We start from the raw sequence: 19,982 nt of genomic DNA, 5'->3' as shown, positions 1-19,982 counted from the left end.
CTATACATTCCTAAACGCAGCGCGTAGAATATCCACAGTACAGTCCGGCAGTCGAACGTCTTCTTCTTGGTTCAAACGTACCCTAAGCACTATACTGGGAAGCTAAACTTTCGCATACGACGTTACTATCCCACCCCGTGGCAGGACTCGTATTTCGCGTGTCTTTATTATCAGGAGCTCTTGGTCCACACGTCCGCTTGCTTTGCTGGAAAACGATGAAGAGGTCGTCTCGCTGTATGAGCTCCTCCTTCAGCCAGCCTCTTCCTCACCTGTTGTCGCCAGCCCAACGTCGCACCAGCTCCCCCTGGCGACAGTGTAGCGCCATGTCCCACTACTGAATGTCAATGTTAAGATATGGAGAATCAAGACGGGTCAGCGAGTTACACAACGTTATCATGAAAACAGTTAGAGCACAATGAATACAGTTAGACACATTGAATTACGGTTGGACATATTCACGTGTCTACATATGCATTTAAAAAGTATTTTATTCAGTCAGGAAAAGGATTATTGTGGAATGTTAATGTCAAGAGAGTCAGTTTTTCAACTGTACTGGCTGGCAGACTGACTGATGGGCGAACCAAGTAGATGATGCAATCTTTTCAGGAACTAGATTGGCCATCTGAAATGGTTTGATTATGATGACAACCAGGAGCAGGGGTGTAGCTCCAGATTCTGGGCCCCATGAAATAATGTATTTGTAGGCCCAGACATTTTTTGGCCTTTTTTTATTGATGAAAACGCATAATATGGTTTTTACCTATACATTCGGATCAGCAGTTCAGCACCTGCACTGTTGGTGGGTGAGCCTAGTAAAGGATGTCGCATTGCGTTCATCTTCAATGAATGGACCAATGCAATAGTCTACCAAAGCCCCCCCTCTCTCTCTCTATATCTCACACACACACACACACACACACACACACACACACACACACACACACACACACACACACACACACACACACACACACACACACACACACACACACACACACACACACACACACACACACACACACACACTTCAGAAACAAACATAGTATCAATGAGAGCATCAATAATACACCTGAGTGATGTCTAGTAAAAACCTTTTTTTTTTTTTTTTTTTTGGGGGCCCCTCTCAGTGCTGGGCCCTTGGAATCATCCTAAGCTACCCCCCCCCCAGCTACGCCCCTGACCAGGAGGATAGTTTCTCAAGGGGATTTAGTCATAACTTATATCATTCATCATTTAGTGAGTCATCACTCACGTCTATAACAGTTTGGGTAACTTTACATTGATATGTATTAATTCTGTTAGACAATGCAACACGATTTAAAAACACAATTTAAAATGTTCAACATACTAAATGTTATTTAAAGAATGAACATATTCCTTTCAAATATAATGTTACCAAAGCTTAATGTTGGTCCTCCACCAACAACAATTAGCTTCATGTAATGCAGTGGTTCTCAACTGGTCTAGCCTAGGGACCCAACATTTTCCTTAGTCATTAAGTCGCGACCCAAAATTTTGAACCACTATGATTTATAAAAAAAAAATTGCAATAATACACAATCTTTCAAAACATGAAATAAACACAAAAAAGTGCAACAAAAGTGCAACTATTGCTAAAAACCCAATGAAATAAAATAAGCTTCTTAGCCGATTTCTTAGCTTAACATAACAGACATAAGTTTGGGGGAACTAATGGGATAACTGGGGTTGCAACAAAAGTGCAACTAAGGGCTAAAAACACAATGAAATAAAATAATAATAATAAATAATATATCCTTCTTAGCAGACTTCTTAGCTTAACATCCCAGGGAACTAATGGGATAACTGGGGATGTTGTTTGCTCCTGACAAGAGTCTCAAAGTCTGAGGTGATGGTAACAAAGCAACTCTGAGGTCATGCTCAATGTCCAATCTGTTCCTCCGCTTTGTCTTCAGCTGGACCATAGCTAAGAAGCCACTTTCACAAAGATAGGTAGTGCAAAAAAAAGTTTTTTTACACACACACATTCGCGACAGACTCAAAATGGCCCTGCAACCCACTTTTGCTTTTTTGCACCAAGAATTTAATTGGTATCAGTTTATATACTGCAGTTATAAGCACACGTGGAATGTCACTTGTCCAATCACAATGTGTGTTTGGAACTAAATGCTGTATTATTGAAGTTAGTATGTATTTCTACTGTGGAGGCTGGGCTATTAAGAAACACACACTGGTCATTACTGTCATGCTTTTGGTGTCTTCCTGCTCCAGGGCCTCAGGAAGGAAGATGGAGAAGTTTTCTGTGTCCGTCAACATTGCAGCCAATAGCGACGTGATGTTCATTCTGACCTGTGAGGAGCTGCTTCAGAGGAAACTGGGCCAGTATGAGATCATGACTCGGGTCAAACCCAAAGGGCTGGTCCAGAGCTTTGAGGTGTGTCCATGTGTATCTCTCCTCTCTATGATTTTTGCGGTTTAAAATATTGACATTTACATTTAGTCATTTAAATAAAAAAATTCACTTACAAGTTATATACGACAAATCAGCAGGAAGGGTACAACTCTTTCAGCTGAGTTGTTCATCAAACAGTGTTGAAACTTGGGCACTGCAGTGTTGAGTGCATAGTATTAGAGACATGTTAGTATAGTAGGTAGTAAAGACAAGGAAGATTAATTAGTGGAAGAGTGCATGATAGTAGAACACAGTAAGAAGGTTAGTTGTTTTCTTTTTCGTTTTTTTCCCTTCTTTCATTTCAGATATTGAAAGTATTATGTAAGGAATCTATTTTCACAAGGTTACAGGTTAAGATTTGTCTCACTCTGTATGTGTGCGTGTACATGTGTGTGTGTGTGTGTGTGTGTGTGTGTGTGTGTGTGTGTGTGTGTGTGTGTGTGTGTGTGTGTGTGTGTGTGTGTGTGTGTGTGTGTGTGTGTGTGTGTGTGTGTGTGTGTGTGTGTGTGTGTGTGTGTGTGGGGCGTACTGTATGTGTGTGTGGCAACAGATTGTGGTAGATATCTACGAACCCCAGGGCATCGCCTTTGTTGACGCCTATGGTACCTTCCTGTCCAATGACCTACTCCCTCTGGTGGAGAAGACTGTCACTGACACAAAGGTACTGCATTAAGAATGTTTCAAGGTCTCTCTTCTATGCTTGAGTTCCATCCTCAGGTATTGTTTATTATCTGCTCTCTGATTCATCTTTGTCTAATGTCGCCTCCTTCTCACATTCATCCAAGTATAAGATGTAGGCTGCACATACAATATGTAATAAATAAAAAGTCATAATCATGATAATTACATTGCTTATTTAATTTGTAAATCAGAGATGTTTCTGACTGCTACTTAAAGGGGAACTATCTTATAAATGGCCTTTTTGAGTGTTTAACATTGTTTCCTAGCTATGTGAACTTATATTAATATGATCTATGTCTCAAAATTCTCATATTGGCGCATTCTTCCAATTCTCCTCTCACAATATTCACCCTCACTGAACTGAGTCGTTTGAAAATGTGCCTATATGTGATGTCATATAGTCACTGCTGCATGTTAATGTTCAGGGGGGCCGGCACGGTGCCGTGGTTTAGGAGCCCAGGCTCAAAACAGCTCGAGATCTTGAGGTAGAAAAATGCTGTTTTTGAGGACTTGATTAGAAATACAAAACAATGAATAAAAAAAAAATATATATTACAGAGGTGTTCCATAGACTCACAGGAATTGTGTAAAAGTGCCCAAATAGTGAAAGAAATAGTAAAATAGTTCCCCTTTAAACAAGGCAACATTGAGCTGTAAGTTTCACAACAAAGAAATTATTCATTTTAAGGGGCAGTTCACCCAAAATTAAAGATTTAATTAAAATACATATATTTTCCCTTTCCAGAGTGCTATCTCTCCATCCAGAGAGTTTTGTGATTTTTAGAGCTACTGTATCTGCCACAGAGATGTCTGCCGACACTCCAATACAACGAACTGGATGGATAGATATAACACTTAAAGGGGGGTGAACTGCCCCTTTAAAATTCAACAAAGTGTAAAGCAGTATTCAACAATATGATTATATTTTGTGCTTACAGAAACGACCAGTTCCAGAATGTGGACGTATGTCTGAACTGTATGTCTAATATTCCTCTCCCAGGCCCATATCTCCTTCTCTCCAACAATGGAGCAGCAGAGGAAATGTCCAGGATGTGATGGAACGCTGATCGATGGAGATTTCATCGTCAAGTATGACGTGAACCGAGGAGAGAGTCTTGGGGACATTCAGGTCAGTTGTCAGTCACCAAATGTCTCCATGTCAATTAAATGTGAAAATAACCCCTCAAAAGTTTTTTTTTAATCTACTTTTTCTCCCATTTTAATTTTTTCTCCCATCCCAATTTCGTATTGTCCAATTCTACCCTCCCCTGTCTCGAACACTGTTAGGCCATGCCTCCCACAGGCCGGCTGCAATGTGGACCAAGCCTTGCATCACGTGTCCCCTCCGGTACACGAGGAGGCAGCTGTCGCATCTTTTCACCTGAACAGCGCAATCTCTCAGCGTCGGGGGTCTGCGTGGGAGGGACACGCCGCCCTCGTTGCTTCCTGATTCTGCTGCGCAGGCGCACCAACCGACCTGTAGGAGTCGCTGTCCACAACGTCCGATCCCCACCCACCAGCTTCCCACCCCCTAATACTGCCAATTGTATTAGTATGAACGACCAGCCAAGCTGGTAGCAACGCCGAGAGCTGGGCTCGAACCCAGCATCTCCTGCATTAGTGGCGAGCGCCTTGCCCACTGCGCCACTTAGCCGCACCCCTCAAAAGTTTTAAAAGCAAATCTCAAAAAGACGTTTAACAGCAGTGTGTGATATACCCATCCAGATCGTTCCAGGCAGCGATGTCAACGAGTACAGATAAGAAAGAAATCCAGCAAACTAAAGTGTGTTAATCAGTTTTACTGAGACAACGTTTCCATCCAGGTGTGGATCTTTCTTATCTATATTAACCTCTTAACAGGCACCCAGAAATGTGGCATTTTTTTTTACTTGAACTTGAGGACTGCATACATTTGCAAAGCTTAGCTTTATACTTGCACGTATACATGCATGAGCCTGGTCTCTTTTGAAAGTTAACATTCTGAAGTTAGTAATGCAAAAAAGGAAAATCACTTTTAGTGCTAATGAAATAGAGTAACAGAGGTCTGAATTTGAGTTAAACTTGAACTTGTGTACTCACATTTTTTCTGTAGTGGTTTCAAGATTCCATATTCCAATATTCCAGCATAGATGTATAAGCTGGAAAACACTGCAGTTCCATAGCCTGAAGTCTTATGTAGTAGGCTACAGGTCAACATTTTATAAATATTTGTTCAGAAATGGGTCTTTCAGAGACGTCCGAGTATAACCGGTGACAAAATAAAAAGCTCTCCAAAATCCATTTCCTCATCCACGGCCATTCATTCTGAAGTGTGATTCACTTCTGGTTTTCGCCATCAGCGGATGATTGGCAGTTCTGGAGCGTTGGGAGTCCGGGGTGGTCATCTGACACGCGGCACATAAAAAGAAGCTTGCCTAACATATCGTCCTGTAACTTGAGAACCGAGCCACGGATTTGGTCGAGTGAGATGGCGTTCGAACGGCAACAAATAGATATTTCGAACAGTAATTTATATGTTTGGCGAAAAATGCAGCCCGAGCCGCTAGGCACTCGCAAAGTGCTGTGACTTTCGGCACGTTGGGACGTATACGGCCCCCCACCTGTTGTTGTTGTTTGTCATGTACTGTAGTATATTTTGAAGAAAATATAGGAGGAAAAAAACCTGTCCGGACGCCATCGATGCAGTTTCAACTTTAATGCACATAGGATTAGGCATTTTAATAATTTCTGCAGAAAAATTCTTGAGTTCACAACACAGCCAAACTCGGAACCATCCCTAGAAAAAGGAGGGATTACTTATATTGCTAGTATTTAACCTGTTGCAGAGAGGAAAACTCTTTCTCTTCCTTCCTGTTCTTTGACTCCTGCTGATGACCTGCTGTGTGAATATCTGACATCTATGTGTGAGTTTAGCTTAGAAGGACATCCTGAAGTCAAAGTGACTTCACTTTTGAGAACTGAACCTTAATTTTTAATAAAAGAAGCTTCTGATATTAACACTTTCACTGCCCAAGTTTAATTTCTTATTAGTCCCTTGAATGCCCAGGGCCACTTCAATGTTAGCGTTAATATCGCCTAATCTATGTTTTAAATTATGGTTATGTGTCTAATCCCCCCGTCGCTTATCAAAGACTCATTTTCCAGTCAACATTGTCGTAGCAGATTGTTTTTTTATCGGTTAATTTCCGTTTTCTACCATTCTGAAAAGCACTCGGTTTCACGGAAAAAAGAAGAGATTCCCTGATAATCGCCTTTTCCTGGAATATTCTAGAACGTTGTAATTTTTCGGCCTTTTTATGAATAGTTTTCAAATAAACGCTAGATTATCGATAGTATATGTGTACGCATGCACGCTCTTGCGGCGAGCCCGACAATCGAGTCTCCTATTTCCTGACGGCGCGCACAGTCAAACAGCGATATCACATAATTATTGATTGATTGATTGATTGAAAACCTTATTAACAGATTGCAGAATGGGTACAATACAGTACGGCTCAATACAGACAACTGTTAAGAGGATGCAGCAGAAAAATACTTTTGTCTTGTTTGTTCCCCCATTTACTCCACAGACACACATATTACTCCACAGACCTACTCATCTTTAACTGACCAGGGAAAAAACAGTATAGTCCAATATGAGTCTACAAAAATACATCACAGTCACAAAAGCCCAACAGGGTGTTCTCTAGTCTCACATGTCAGACCTCCGCAACAGGTCCTGCATTATTATTATTATTATTATTATTATTATTATTATTATTATTATTATTATTATTATTATTATTATTATTATTATTATTATTATTAGCCATGTCACCCTCTGGAGAGCCTTCCATGCCTCCCTCTGGCTCCCTCTGGAGAGCCTTCCATGCCTCCCTCTGGAGAGCCTTCCATGGGTCCATCAGGGGACATTGCCATGAATGTTGTAACCAAGTAGATGAACAGAATAATGTGAATGAAGACTTCTGTGTCCAACAATTCTCATCCTGAGTCCTGTTCCTTATTACGACACAAGTATTCTAGAATAGACTACATTTGATTTCCTGTCAGCTGTTGATATTAGCAAACACTGCAACAGCTGTTTGACCCTAGCAACGTAATTCCATTGAAACCATCTATACCAGTAGTTATATTTAAAATGTAATATATATTAATAATAATAATATTTATATGTATTATTTATTCATTTGCAGATTGTGAATGGATACTTTGTCAACTTCTTTAATATATATTAATAATAATTATATATATTTTTTCTTTTTTTCTTTTTCTTTTTTTTAAACAGACATATAAACAAACATGACAACACACAATAAGATATACAAGCATTAATTACAGTGCATATCCAATGAAATTACCATTTAGTCAAATGTCTTATACAGGATATACCCCTAATACCTGTTATCTAAAAGTTATCCATCCAGCTCGAACCCCCCCCTCCCGGACCCCCCATTGGATAATCCAACCATTATAACTTGTTCCTAACCAGACACTACCATTATATGCTAGCTTTTATTCTCTCCACCACTTCTAACCACAATGTCATTTTGGATTCATTGAGACCCAAAATTCTTGCTGTAGATATTTCTTGATAAATCACATCGAGATATGTATGAGTCCAGACCTTCCGGCACATTTTTTCCGGTTGAAACCATCGTGATGCTATCAGCTTTTTAGCCACTGTGATACCGGATAAAACCAATCTCTTTAGCTGTGGAGGTACTGCATGCTCAAAGACATCATTCAGCAGTAATACAGAGGGGTGTACAGGTATATCCAGAGTTAAGAGATTTGCTAATTGCTGGGTCACTTCTTTCCAAAATATCTTAACTGGTGGGCAGTCCCAGTACATGTGCATAAATGTCCCTTCGTCCCCATTTGTACATAGGGAACATTTGGAGTCTTGTTTAAGACCCATTTTGTTCAGTCTTATAGGAGTTAAGTATGTCCTGTGAATATAGTTAAGATTGATTTGTTGATGGTCCGGGTTTCTTGATGTAAGTCGTACATTTGCCCAGGCCTCTTGCCAGTCAAAGTCTGTCTCCAGGTCTGGTATATCCCTCCTCCAGACTAAGTCTAGATGGAGGGTTTCATACGAGGCCGTTAGTAATTGATGATAAAGATCTGATACAAAACCTCTCGATGTCTCTCTTTCATAGAAAAATTTGTGGTATCTGTGGTGTACAATTGGTATATTTAATGGAACACCGTGAGCCTTCAAACATGCCAATAACTGTGCGTAAAAATAATATGTGGACTTGGTGAGATACATTTTTTTGCGTATTTCATTGAAACTACAAAAACCTTTATATATTTATATGTATTATTTATTCATTTGCAGATGGTGAACGGATACTTTGTCCACTTTGTTGTGGAATATTTTAAATGCCAAGACAGTGAACTGTAGAAATTCCGATGATTCAAATTGTATAAAAAAGAACATCGTTTATTTCTGTGGCCACAGAAAAAGTATCCTCAGTTTACAATCAGAGACAAGTCTACTGTAAACACCACACGAGCGTCTGACCAGAAAGTGAGAAAAAGCTCTTGTCAGACTTACAATTAACTACCAGCTGGGAATGACAAATGAAAAAAAAGATGAGAAAAAAAAAATGGGTTTAGGGGTTTTGTCGTGTCTCACACAAGACTGATATGAAGACAACAAGAAAAAGAACAAGATGTGATTTACTTGGACATGTCATATCTAAGTCAAACTCTCCTGGGCCTTGGCCGTTGTTTTAAGAACACTGTTAAGACTATCGCCCTATGTCTGAGCTGTATTAACTTGTCATGGCTGTACAGAGAATATGTATTTAAACAGAGCTATGAACATGATAATATTTTCGACCACAACTTCTTTAATATATATTAATAATAATAATAATAATAATAATAATAATAATAATAATAATAATAATAATAATAATATTTATATGGATTATTTATTTATTCTCAGATTGTGAATGGATACTTTGTCCACTACTTTGCTCCTCCTGACCTACCCAGAGTCCCAAAGAATGTGGTTTTTGTTATTGACCAGAGTGGCTCCATGTCTGGAGCCAAAATGAGACAGGTGAGAGAGTGTGTGGGTCTAAATTAGTCCTTATTCAGTGCATCTTACACACACATGCACACAGGTACAATTCACAAGTATATGTGCATATTCATCAATGTTAATTTGTATGTTTTAACCTGTGACCTTGTAACCTTCTGTAGACCCGGGAGGCATTACTGTCCATTATCAAAGAACTCCATGAAGACGACTTCTTCGCTCTCATTCTATTCGATGACAAGATTACACCCTGGAGGACGTCTCTCAGCAAGGCCAACAAGGACAACGTGGCTGTAGCTCTGGAGTATGTTCAGACAATACAAGAGAGAGGAAGTAAGCTACTGATCTTCTTTCATGCCAAATGTCATTATTCAGTGCCTCCATTTAAAGGTGTGTGTTTGAATAGAAAGGTGTGTTTTGATTGATTTGAGAGATAGGAGGAGAACCATGCTAGTGCAGTGTCACTGACACCAACCCCATGTTGGAGACGATCTAATAGAATGGTCTTTCTCTGGTCTGCATCCCCTTAACAATTGTATGTATTGAGCTGTACTGTACTGTACCCATTCTGCAATCTGTTAATAAAGTTTTGAATCAATCAATCAATCGACGTCATCGGACAACTCAACACAGCGATAGTGCAAACCTTTGTTATTATTATATGAAAAATACGGTTTTAGGTTGTGTAACCCAGTAATCTTGTCTGCTAGTTAGCTTGCCTAATCAATCGCCTAAGGTTAGATCATCAATTAATATGAATGACACAACTCATTCTTAACTAATTCCCCCAACATTCCTGGCCAAATTCCCAATCAGGTCTCTGACATCAAGGCCATCCAATCACCCCCCCCTCCCCCCCTCTTAATTGGCTGATATCAATCCCTGTCTCCTGAGCCTTTCAGCCATTGTCTAGTGTGATGTGTGCCTGGTGCCAGTGTATGGCAGCCATTGAGCCTGCGTAGCCCACGGTTGGGTGCTTCACAGCGGTGGTGAAGAAGGCAATTTCCACCCTACATTGTAAAGCGCTTTGAGTATCTAGAAAAGCGCTATATGAATGCAATGCTCATGCATTCCTCCATTTCTATTCAGCAGATCGTTTACAGCATTTCAAGTATAGGTCCTTCCTTCAGACACAGCTACACTTCTGTGTCTCTATCAATGGTAACACAGTTGGTTATATTTTTTACCCCCATCTCGTCGAGATGGGCTGGTCGATTAGATTGTAAACAAAGAGAAGTCAGATAACAAGCCTAAAATCCATTGATCTCAAGAAGGGGAGTTTTCAGCCACACCTAAGTGGGTTTTTGTTGAATATCAATCGAGCTGGTGTGTGTGTGTGCGTGTGTGTGTGTGTGTGTGTAACAATTAAGATAGCTAAAATTACATTAGTGTAAAACAAAAACTAAAAATTACGTTACAGTGTTAAAAACAATTTAAAAACAATTTAAGATTATTTTTAAAAGTGAATCTACTGTAAATGCAGCAGAGGTTTTGAGGCAGGTTATTCCAAAGAGTTAATGCTCTAAAAAATAAAAGAGTGAGTGTGGGTGTGTGTGTCTTATCTAAGTATCTGTGTGTGTGTGTGTGTGTGTGTGTGTGTGTGTGTGTGTGTGTGTGTGTGTGTGTGTGTGTGTGTGTGTGTGTGTGTGTGTGTGTGTGTGTGTGTGTGTGTGTGTGTGTGTGTGTGTGTGTGTGTGTGTGTGTGTGTGTGTGTGTGTGTGTGTGTGTGTGTGTGTGTGTGTGTGTGTGTGAGAGTGAGTGAGTGTGTACCTGTGTCTGTGTGTGTGTCTTGTTATATTATCAGTATGTGAGTTATTATATTATAAATATGTGATATGTGAGTGTGGGTGTGTGTGTCTTGCCTAAGTATTATAAATATGTGATATGTGAGTGTGGGTGTGTCTTATCTAAGTATCTGTGTGTGTTTGGTAAACAAACGTATTGATGAAAATATACATTATAACGAGTTATATGAGTACTGGCTAAGTGTCCCGCTCTTAAGCCTATCGAGATATACCTCATCTCATGTACCTATTGTACACCATCAACGAAAATACGCCCATCACCTGCCGGGCCCCGCCCCTATAGAGGCGTACTCTATAAGATACTCGGCATGGTCACCAAACACTCTTCCTAGCAAAAAACCCGTTTCCAGGAAAAGATTTCCCAAGGCACTCAGGGCCGCTTAAGAGCGGGACGCTTAGCCAGTATACATAACCTGTCGTTATTATCGTACTTGGCCATCGCGTCCCGCTCTTAAGCCTATCGAGATATGGGGTAGAGCGGACGCGAGGCCCGACAGATGTACCCCCTGAGGACCCGTAAGCCCACATCAAGGGGTTGGGGAGTCCCGTCACCCCATCCTTCCTAATGAAGGGGGGGCGCAGTCAACTCCACCCGAGTGCGAGCAAGAGGGAACTAGAACCCCTTGAACACACAGCACAGGCGGAACCACGTGTGACCCAACACACTGTGGCCCATACCCACACACTCCTGCTACCCTACCAAAGGACGGGAAGCAGGAAAGGCCACAGACCCCAGAACCACCTGGGAGACAGAACCCCCGGTCATGTCCATGAGGTAAAACCTTACAAAGGGGCCCGGGGAGGACCATGAAGCTGCAGCACAGATGTCCTCCACCGAGGCCCCACCCAGCAGAGCGGCAGAGGCAGCCACCCCACGAGTGGAGTGCGCCCTGACGCCCCCAGGGGGATCCAGCCCGGCCGTGTGTAGCTTAATCCCAGCGGAAGAGTGCAAGAGCGCTTCCGCATTTTGCCCTGATTGGCCGCGGTAACGCCCTCCAAATGCGCATTTTCTTTCCCCCCGCTCAGACGCCGAAATGGAATGCATGTAGTACATTGCAACACAACGCAGCATTTCCGCGTACATTGCAACGTAACACAACGCAGCTGTCAACTGTACTTTACATATTATCCAAACGAGGACCACATAATGTTATTTCCCTGTACATTGTAACGTTAACACAACGCAGCTGTCAACTGTACTTTACATATTATGGAATACATGTATATTATCGCGACGCGATTCACTCGCAACGCCATAATGTTATTTGCCTGTACATTGTAGTAAGTAACGTTAACACAACGCAGCTGTCAACTGTACTTTACATATTATGGAATACATGTATATTATCGTGACGCGATTCACTCGCAACGCCATAATGTTATTTCCCTGTACATTGTAACGATAACACAACGCAGCTGTCAACTTTACTTTGTAACATTGTTTTTTCGGTCATTCATAAAATTGATTGAATGAAATTGATTGAATGAAAATAACAGATTGCAGAATGGGTACAATACAGTACGGCTCAATACACACAATTGTTAAGGGGATGCAGACCAGAGAAAGACATTCGTCTTGTTTACATCAGGGTCCCCCATTTTCAATTAATCAGGACATATATGACATACAGATAAACTGACAGCCCTAATTACAACCTTTATTTAATGGTTAATATTTTGATAAAAGGTAATTTACTATATTTGTATGGCATTTACACTTAAAGTAGAAAAACAAAAGTAATCTGTAAAATAATAGTGAATTTCCTGTGAAAAAACATTTATTTTTTACAGTACGTTACACACACAAATGCTACATTATGACAAATTTTACAAAGAAAGTATATTTAGATTCAAAGACTATTTTAATAGCTTTCTTTGAATACACGGTTTCTCTCCTGTGACGTACAAATGTTCAACAAAACCATCAACATTGACTCAGCTAGACCTATTTGTTATATCTGCAGCGCTAACAGAAATAAAAACAACCCAGGCCTATATTAAAGTGCAGCTTGGCTTAGAGGATAATGTCTTGTATGAACTACCAGTAATATAAATCATATTAACAACAAAAATGTGTTCCATCTTCATGTCAGATGATTTTCAAAAAGGAAAATGTACTCTGTCGTCTACTCTAAGCCATCCTAGGTTGTCAAAGTGGGCAGGGGTGAGGTGGGTTCTAGACCCATGTTACTGACCAGACACTCTATATCAGTGATGTCTGTTTACTGCAGAGTGGCAGCGCTAACAGAAATAAAAACAACCCAGGCCTATGTTAAAGTGCAGCTTGGCTTAGAGGATAATGTCTTGTATGAACTACCAGTAATATAAATCATATTAGGAAAATGTACTCTGTCGTCTACTCTAAGCCATCCTAGGTTGTCAAAGTGGGCAGGGGTGAGGTGGGTTCTAGACCCATGTTACTGACCAGACACTCTATATCAGTGATGTCTGTTTACTGCAGAGTGGCAGCGCTAACAGAAATAAAAACAACCCAGGCCTATATTAAAGTGCAGCTTGGCTTAGAGGATAAGCGGCTGAATAACACTAGCAGTGATCGCCTGCTGCGTCCATCGCGTGTATATATGTGTGCTAATATGGCGCGTTAGCGTTAATATGTGATTAATATGAACCAAAGCGTCGAACCAAGCGGGGATCTCATGAGCATGCGCGCGCGAGCACCTGGGCGAAGGAAAAGGAAATGCGCATTACCGTACTGGCGTATGGCGAAGAATGCGGAAGCGCTCTTGCACTCTTCCGCTGGGATTAAGCTACACGCAGCCCGGCCAACGTGTAGCAGAGGGCAATGCCCTCGCACAACCAATGGGACAGGCGCTGTTTCGATAGTGCCTTACCGGCACGAGAACCACCGTGACAGACAAAAAGCTGATCGGTAACCCTGAGGTCCTGAGTATGGCTGAGGTAAATTCCCAAAGCACGGACCGGACATGACAGGTGAAGGCCCGCATCTAACTCACTAGCGTGAGGAGGCGGATGAAACGCCTGAACCACAATATCCCTGGAGCGGAAGGAACTCCGGATATTTTTAGGCACGAAAGCAGGATTAGGCCGCAGAGTGGCACCGCAATCGGAACGAAAAGACAGGCACTCTGGATGTACCGAAAGAGCACAAAGCTCACCCACGCATTTAGCGGAGGTGACAGCCAGCAAGAACGCGGTCTTGAAAGACAGCCGTCCCAACGGCGCTTGCTCAAGCGGCTCAAACGGGGCCAAGGACAACCGACCGAGGACCAATTGAAGATCCCAACTCGGAGCCAAAGAGCGTTGCACCGGCTTAACGCGTCGAGCGCCAAGCAGGAAACGCTTCACAAGAGGGTGGCTGAACAAGACATCCCCCTCAAACCCCTCATGATAGGAGGATATAGCTGCTGCATATACCCTCACCGTCGAAGCCGACAGTCTACCAAGGAGAGACTGGAGGTAACCAAGGACAGCATCCAGGGGGCAGGAGACTGGGTCCCGGCCCCCCGCCTTACACCACTCTTGGAACATATGCCCTCTGCCCGCGTAAAGCGCGACAGTGGAGGGAGCATGCGCATTCCGGATGGTATTAACCACAGAAGGGTCCATCCTCTCCAGACTTACCCTCCCACCAGCCACACCAACAGGCGTTGGCTCAACACCGGGTACTGGAACAGCGACCCGTGTTGCTGAGAGAGGGCCGTCGCCGACCAAGGAATAACCCAAGGCGGAGCGACCAGTAGCTGGATCAAGACCGGGAACCACACTGCCGTGCCCCAATTCGGCGCGACCAGGATCACCATCCTGCGCTCCCTCCGTATCCGCTCCAACAGCTGACCCAACAGCTGTACAGGAGGAAAGGCGTACAGAAGACCGGGCGGCCATGGAAAAATCGAGAAGGCATCCACCCCCAAGGGGGGATGATCTGCTCGACTGACCGAGAACCACAAGGGGCACTTGTGAGAGCGTCGGCTCGCAAACAGATCTACCGAGGCCTCCCCGAAGCGATCCCAGATCTGCCTGACTATGTCGGGGCGGAGTTCCCACTCGTCGTAACGAGGACCGCCCCGAGACATCATATCCGCGCCCACATACTCTGCACCAGGGATGTGGAGCGCCCTCAGACTGCGCAGCCTGCGAGATGCCCATAGCCAAAGTTCGACCGCCGCCCGGTGCAGGCGGATGGAACGAGTTCCACCCTGCCTGTTGATCTACGCCGCTGCCGTCATACTGTCCGTTCTGACCAGAACGTGCTCGCCTACCACCAGGTGGTCGAACCGTTTGAGGACCAGGAGGACCGCCGTCAATTCCAACACATTGATGTGCGGGGTAGACGGGCCAGCATGGACGCCCTGAACCAGTCTCCCCTTCTGACAGCAAGCAGCAGGAGTTTGACGGTCAACATTCTGAATGGTCTCGCTACAATCAGACGATTGAACGCGGACAGATCCAGTATAGGTCTGACCCCTCCCGTTTTTTTTGGCACCAGAAAATAACGGGAGTAGACGCCTGACATCGCGTCCTCTCTCGGGACCACGACTACGGCCTGCTTCGCCAACAGAGATTGGATCTTGTCGGCCAGGGCTGTCACTGCTTCTGACCCTGACAATAGGGTCGGCACCAAACCTGAGAACGGAGGGTGGGGTTGTGCGAACTGCAACACAAGCCCCTCCCTCAACGTTCTCTCTATCCACCCCTCCAAACGGCATTCTTGTCGCCAAATGTGAAAATAATCCCACAGCGCACCCGCCGTCAACTGACGCTGGGCCGCAAGGAACAGTAGATAGTTGGCCCGGTCCCTCCCGCTGTGCGACGCACCCAAGGGGGGACCCGACACAAAGGGCCGGTTTGATACGGGAGAAGCTGCCATCAAACTGGTTGACACACACCCCCCCCCTGAACACCCCTCTAGCGCATGCTGAGGAGTTGTTCTACAGCTAGACACGCAAGGCGTGAGGACCCCATGGGCTCCTACACGCCGTAGCCCTGCAGTGATATTGCTATCACCCAAATCAAGCTCGCCTCTTCTTTGCAGACCACTGCCGCTCTCACGGGAGTGGGAGGCGGCAGCGTGACACCCCGCCTGGTGAAGGCGAGGCCGGGGTAACCCTTGCTGTGCATTCAACAGAAGAGACCTCGAGTCCACCTGCTGACCACTGTAGCTAGTGGCAGCCGTAACACCAGGCTCACCCATCACACAACGTGTGGTGCAGGAGCCACGCGACAGCACAACATTCTCACGGACAGACCCAGGCTCAGCCATCAACTGGGTGTCAGCCCCTGTCCCCATGAGAAGTGAAAAGTGGGGCCGCATGCTCTTCAAAGAAGGTTCGCGGCCCGCAGCCAAAGGAAAACGATCAGAGCCCCGCTTCCGTGGGTAGCGGAGAGAGGATTGAACGGGGAGCGGGCTGCTCGCGGCAGAATGACGACGGCTTGTTTTATCCAAGCCGAATACACCCAAAATGGCCGATCCCTCGGCCGTCAAGGCTGTCGGCCTTGTGGATCCCTGTTGACTCTCCGCCCAGGGTACCACTGGCGGGGGAAACATGGCCACCTGTCGAGGGCCTCGCCACCGTCGTTGACGAGGCCGTGCTCCAACCTCTGGCTGCACAGCGTGAGGCGGTGTGGGACCCAGATCAACAACCGCCTGCGCCTCCACAGAACGACCAAAAAGTCCTTCCGTGGAAAAAGGAGTCGTGAGGAGAGAAAACCTATCCTCTTCCCCAAGAGAGTGCTCCAACCAGACATGCCTAACAACAAACGTTGATAGCATCCTAATCCTCCCCGCAGTTATAGCTTGCGACTGAGTCAAGATCTCTATAACACCACAAACATGCAACATGTTTACAATGTCGGCTGGACCCATAGCCCCACTACCCGACGCCATGTGGATAGGAAAATAGCCAGCTGAGCCATAACACTGGCCGCGGCTACAAACCATCCTGCAGCAGTATACCACTCATCCGTCCATACTGCCACCCTCCGAGCCGATTCGCTCTCAAGCATCGGCCGGGTGGGACATCGTTCATCCCCGCCGGGGCACAGGAACAAAGCTACCTGGCTACGTAGCCACGGTACACCCGGCCTGCACCCTGTTGTTAGCCCTTTTACCCGTAAAAAAGGTAAATAAGACTCAGCGAAACCCCCCACATTAGCAACCGACTGACCTTCATCAATGAACCGGGCAAGAGGAGTGAATAGCGGCAACGTCCCGCGGCGGGGAATATTAGAACAACGACCCATTTCAGCATCAACATTAGCATTAGCAGTAGCATTAGTAGCATTAGTGTAAGCAGCATGCTCCAGGATAGCCAGGAAATTGTCCATTGCAGTGGAACGTTCACCAAGCCACCCCGCCCCTGGCGCCGAAACACACTCCACAGCATTACTAACACCAACATCAATGCCTGATGACACAGGGCCTACCTGTGTACAAGCCAGCTCAATAGCCAAACCTTTCACGCTGCTCCTTGATCTGCTGCCACCAGACGAGGAAACATCAGAATAGGCCCGACGTGTCGCTGAAACATGCCCCGAAGATTCCAGGGGTAAGCAAACCTCCGGTAAACTTTCAACATTACGCAATTTCTCTAATCTTTTCATAACAACTAGTTACATAAGGCGCTTGCGACCGTTATGATGGAAACGAAAATAGAGGAAGAGTGTTTGGTGACCATGCCGAGTATCTTATAGAGTACGCCTCTGTAGCCCATGTGCTGCACACAGCAGCATCACACCTGGACAAGAGGCAGGGGAACTATGTGAGAATGCTGTTCATCGACTACAGCTCAGCATTCAATACCATAGTCCCCTCCAAACTCATGGGACCTGGGCTTGAACTATGACCTCTGCCAGTGGGTCTTGGACTTCCTGACGGGCAGACCCCAGGTGGTAAGAGCCGGCAACTGCACCTCCTCATCCATCACGCTCAACATAGGGGCCCCCCAGGGCTGTGTTCTGAGCCCCCTCCTCTACTCCCTGTACACACATGACTGCGTAGCACAGCGGAACAACAACACCATCATCAAATTTGCTGATGACACAGTAGTGGTGGGCCTGATCTCAGCCAACGACGAAAGGGCCTACCTGGAAGAGGTAGAGAACCTGTCACAGTGGTGTCAGGAGAACTGCCTCTCCCTGAACGTCAGCAAAACAAAAGAGATGATTGTGGACTTCAGGAGGTCGGGGGTCAAGGACTACAGCCCCATCAGCATCGACGGGGCACCGGTTGAGAGAGTGAACAGTTTCAAGTACCTCGGAGCCCACATATCCGAGGACTTGACATGGACCACACACATTGACAGTGTTGTGAAGAAGGCACGACAACGCCTCTACTTCCTCAGGCGCCTAAGGAAGATCCAAGTCAGTCAGAAGATCCTTAGGAACTTCTACTCATGTACAATAGAGAGCATCCTGACCGGCAACATCACCTCCTGGTTTGGGAATAGCACTGCACAAGACCGTAGCAGACTACAAAGAGTGACACGTTCAGCCGAACGCACAATTGGAGGGGGGCTTCCCACCCTCCAGAACATTTACAACAAGCGGTGCAAGGGGAAGGCTAAGAGAATTATTAAGGACTCGAGCCACCCGAACAACTGCCTCTTTGAACTGCTGCGGTCAGGCAAGCGATACCGGAGTCTTAAGGCGAGCACAGAAAGACTCAGAAGAAGCTTCTATCCCCAGGCCATCAGGCTGCTAAACGAACAATAATCACTATGCAACAACCATCAAATGCACACAGCACACACACCCACATGCACACACTCACTCAAACAAACAACACACTGCAGCACCCACTCTCCACACTTTAGATCACACAAACACACTTACACTTTATATTTATTGATAAAGGATTTGCACTACAACTCGTACACCTACTGTGAATTGTACCTAAATTGCACCTCGTCCCATTTCTCCATTTCTGCCTTGCACTATATAGTATTGTATATTAGTACACTGCACAGTATTGTATATTGTATGGTAACTACGTCTATTCTGCATCGAACATTGTACATATGTCTAAACTGAACACTGTGACCTAATTTTTTTTACTTCTAATTTTACTATGTTATTTTATTTCATACTTATCTTGTCTTGCACAGTCTCTGGAGCGCAACAGTAAGAAGCATTTTGTATAAAAGTATTCTGTACTTCTGTATGACAACTATTAAAGAAACTTGAACTTGAACTTGAACTAGGGGCGAGGCCCGGCAGGTGATGGGCGTATTTGTTTTTTCGTTGATGGTGTACAATAGGTACATGAGATGAGGTATATCTCGATAGGCTTAAGAGCGGGACGCGATGGCCAAGTACGATAATATAACTGCTGTTGTGACATGGTTATGATGTTTATTCTTGAATACGTTTGAAAAAAAAAAGTGTCAGACTTGATTTATGACGTGATGTCATTTGCGGAAGAGGTTAATTAACAAAGCTGAGTTGAGACAATTGTATCTATCTAGTTAGTTTTAACTTAGTTATTAACCAATGGCCATTTAACTTAGTTCTTTACCAATGGCCATATGAATCTTAAATGATTCGTCATATCCTCTCTTGTAAAGCCCTAAAATGGGCTTTACATCAGGGTTTTTTATATTTTCCTCTCCTAATTTAATTAAAAAAAAAATCCAATTGATTACCATTATTTCTAAGCTATTTCTATATTTAACTAACCAAATTAAACCTCAATACCTTTCAATGTATTTACTATCAATAGTAAGATAAACATTTATATACAGTTTTCCTAGACATTTTTAAATGAAAAAAAATGTCATTAATAAAAAAAAATAATAATAAAGATAATACTCTGGCGGCTAGGTGGTGCAGTGGGCAAGGCGCTCACCACCAATGCAGGATATGCTGGGTTCGAGCCCAGCTCTCCGCATTGCTATCAGCTTGGCTGGTCGTTCATACTAATACAATTGGCAGTATTAGGGGGTGGGAAGCTGATGGGTGGGGATCGGACGTTGTGGACAGCGACTCCTACAGGTCGGTTGGTGCGCCTGCTCAGCAGAATCAGGAAGCGACGGGG

General features: G+C 44.3%; 1 protein-coding gene across 1 annotated transcript in view; it reads left to right on the top strand.

Annotated features, from left to right (window-relative positions):
- itih3a.1 (inter-alpha-trypsin inhibitor heavy chain 3a, tandem duplicate 1) overlaps positions 1-19,982 on the top strand; it is a 94,512-nt gene that overhangs the window by 26,452 nt on the left and 48,078 nt on the right. Inside the window, exons 6-10 of the mRNA XM_084316111.1 lie at positions 2,251-2,413; positions 2,982-3,092; positions 4,113-4,241; positions 9,069-9,185; positions 9,329-9,497. Of these exons, the coding sequence (XP_084172237.1) occupies positions 2,251-2,413; positions 2,982-3,092; positions 4,113-4,241; positions 9,069-9,185; positions 9,329-9,497 (689 nt within the window). The remainder of the gene's footprint in view (positions 1-2,250; positions 2,414-2,981; positions 3,093-4,112; positions 4,242-9,068; positions 9,186-9,328; positions 9,498-19,982) is intronic.

Source organism: Notolepis coatsorum, assembly GCF_963971535.1.
Source record: "Notolepis coatsorum genome assembly, chromosome: 6".
Classification (NCBI taxonomy): domain Eukaryota; kingdom Metazoa; phylum Chordata; class Actinopteri; order Aulopiformes; family Paralepididae; genus Notolepis; species Notolepis coatsorum.
The sequence above is the reverse complement of the archived record's forward strand: the minus strand, read 5'-3'. Positions and strand labels throughout refer to the sequence as shown.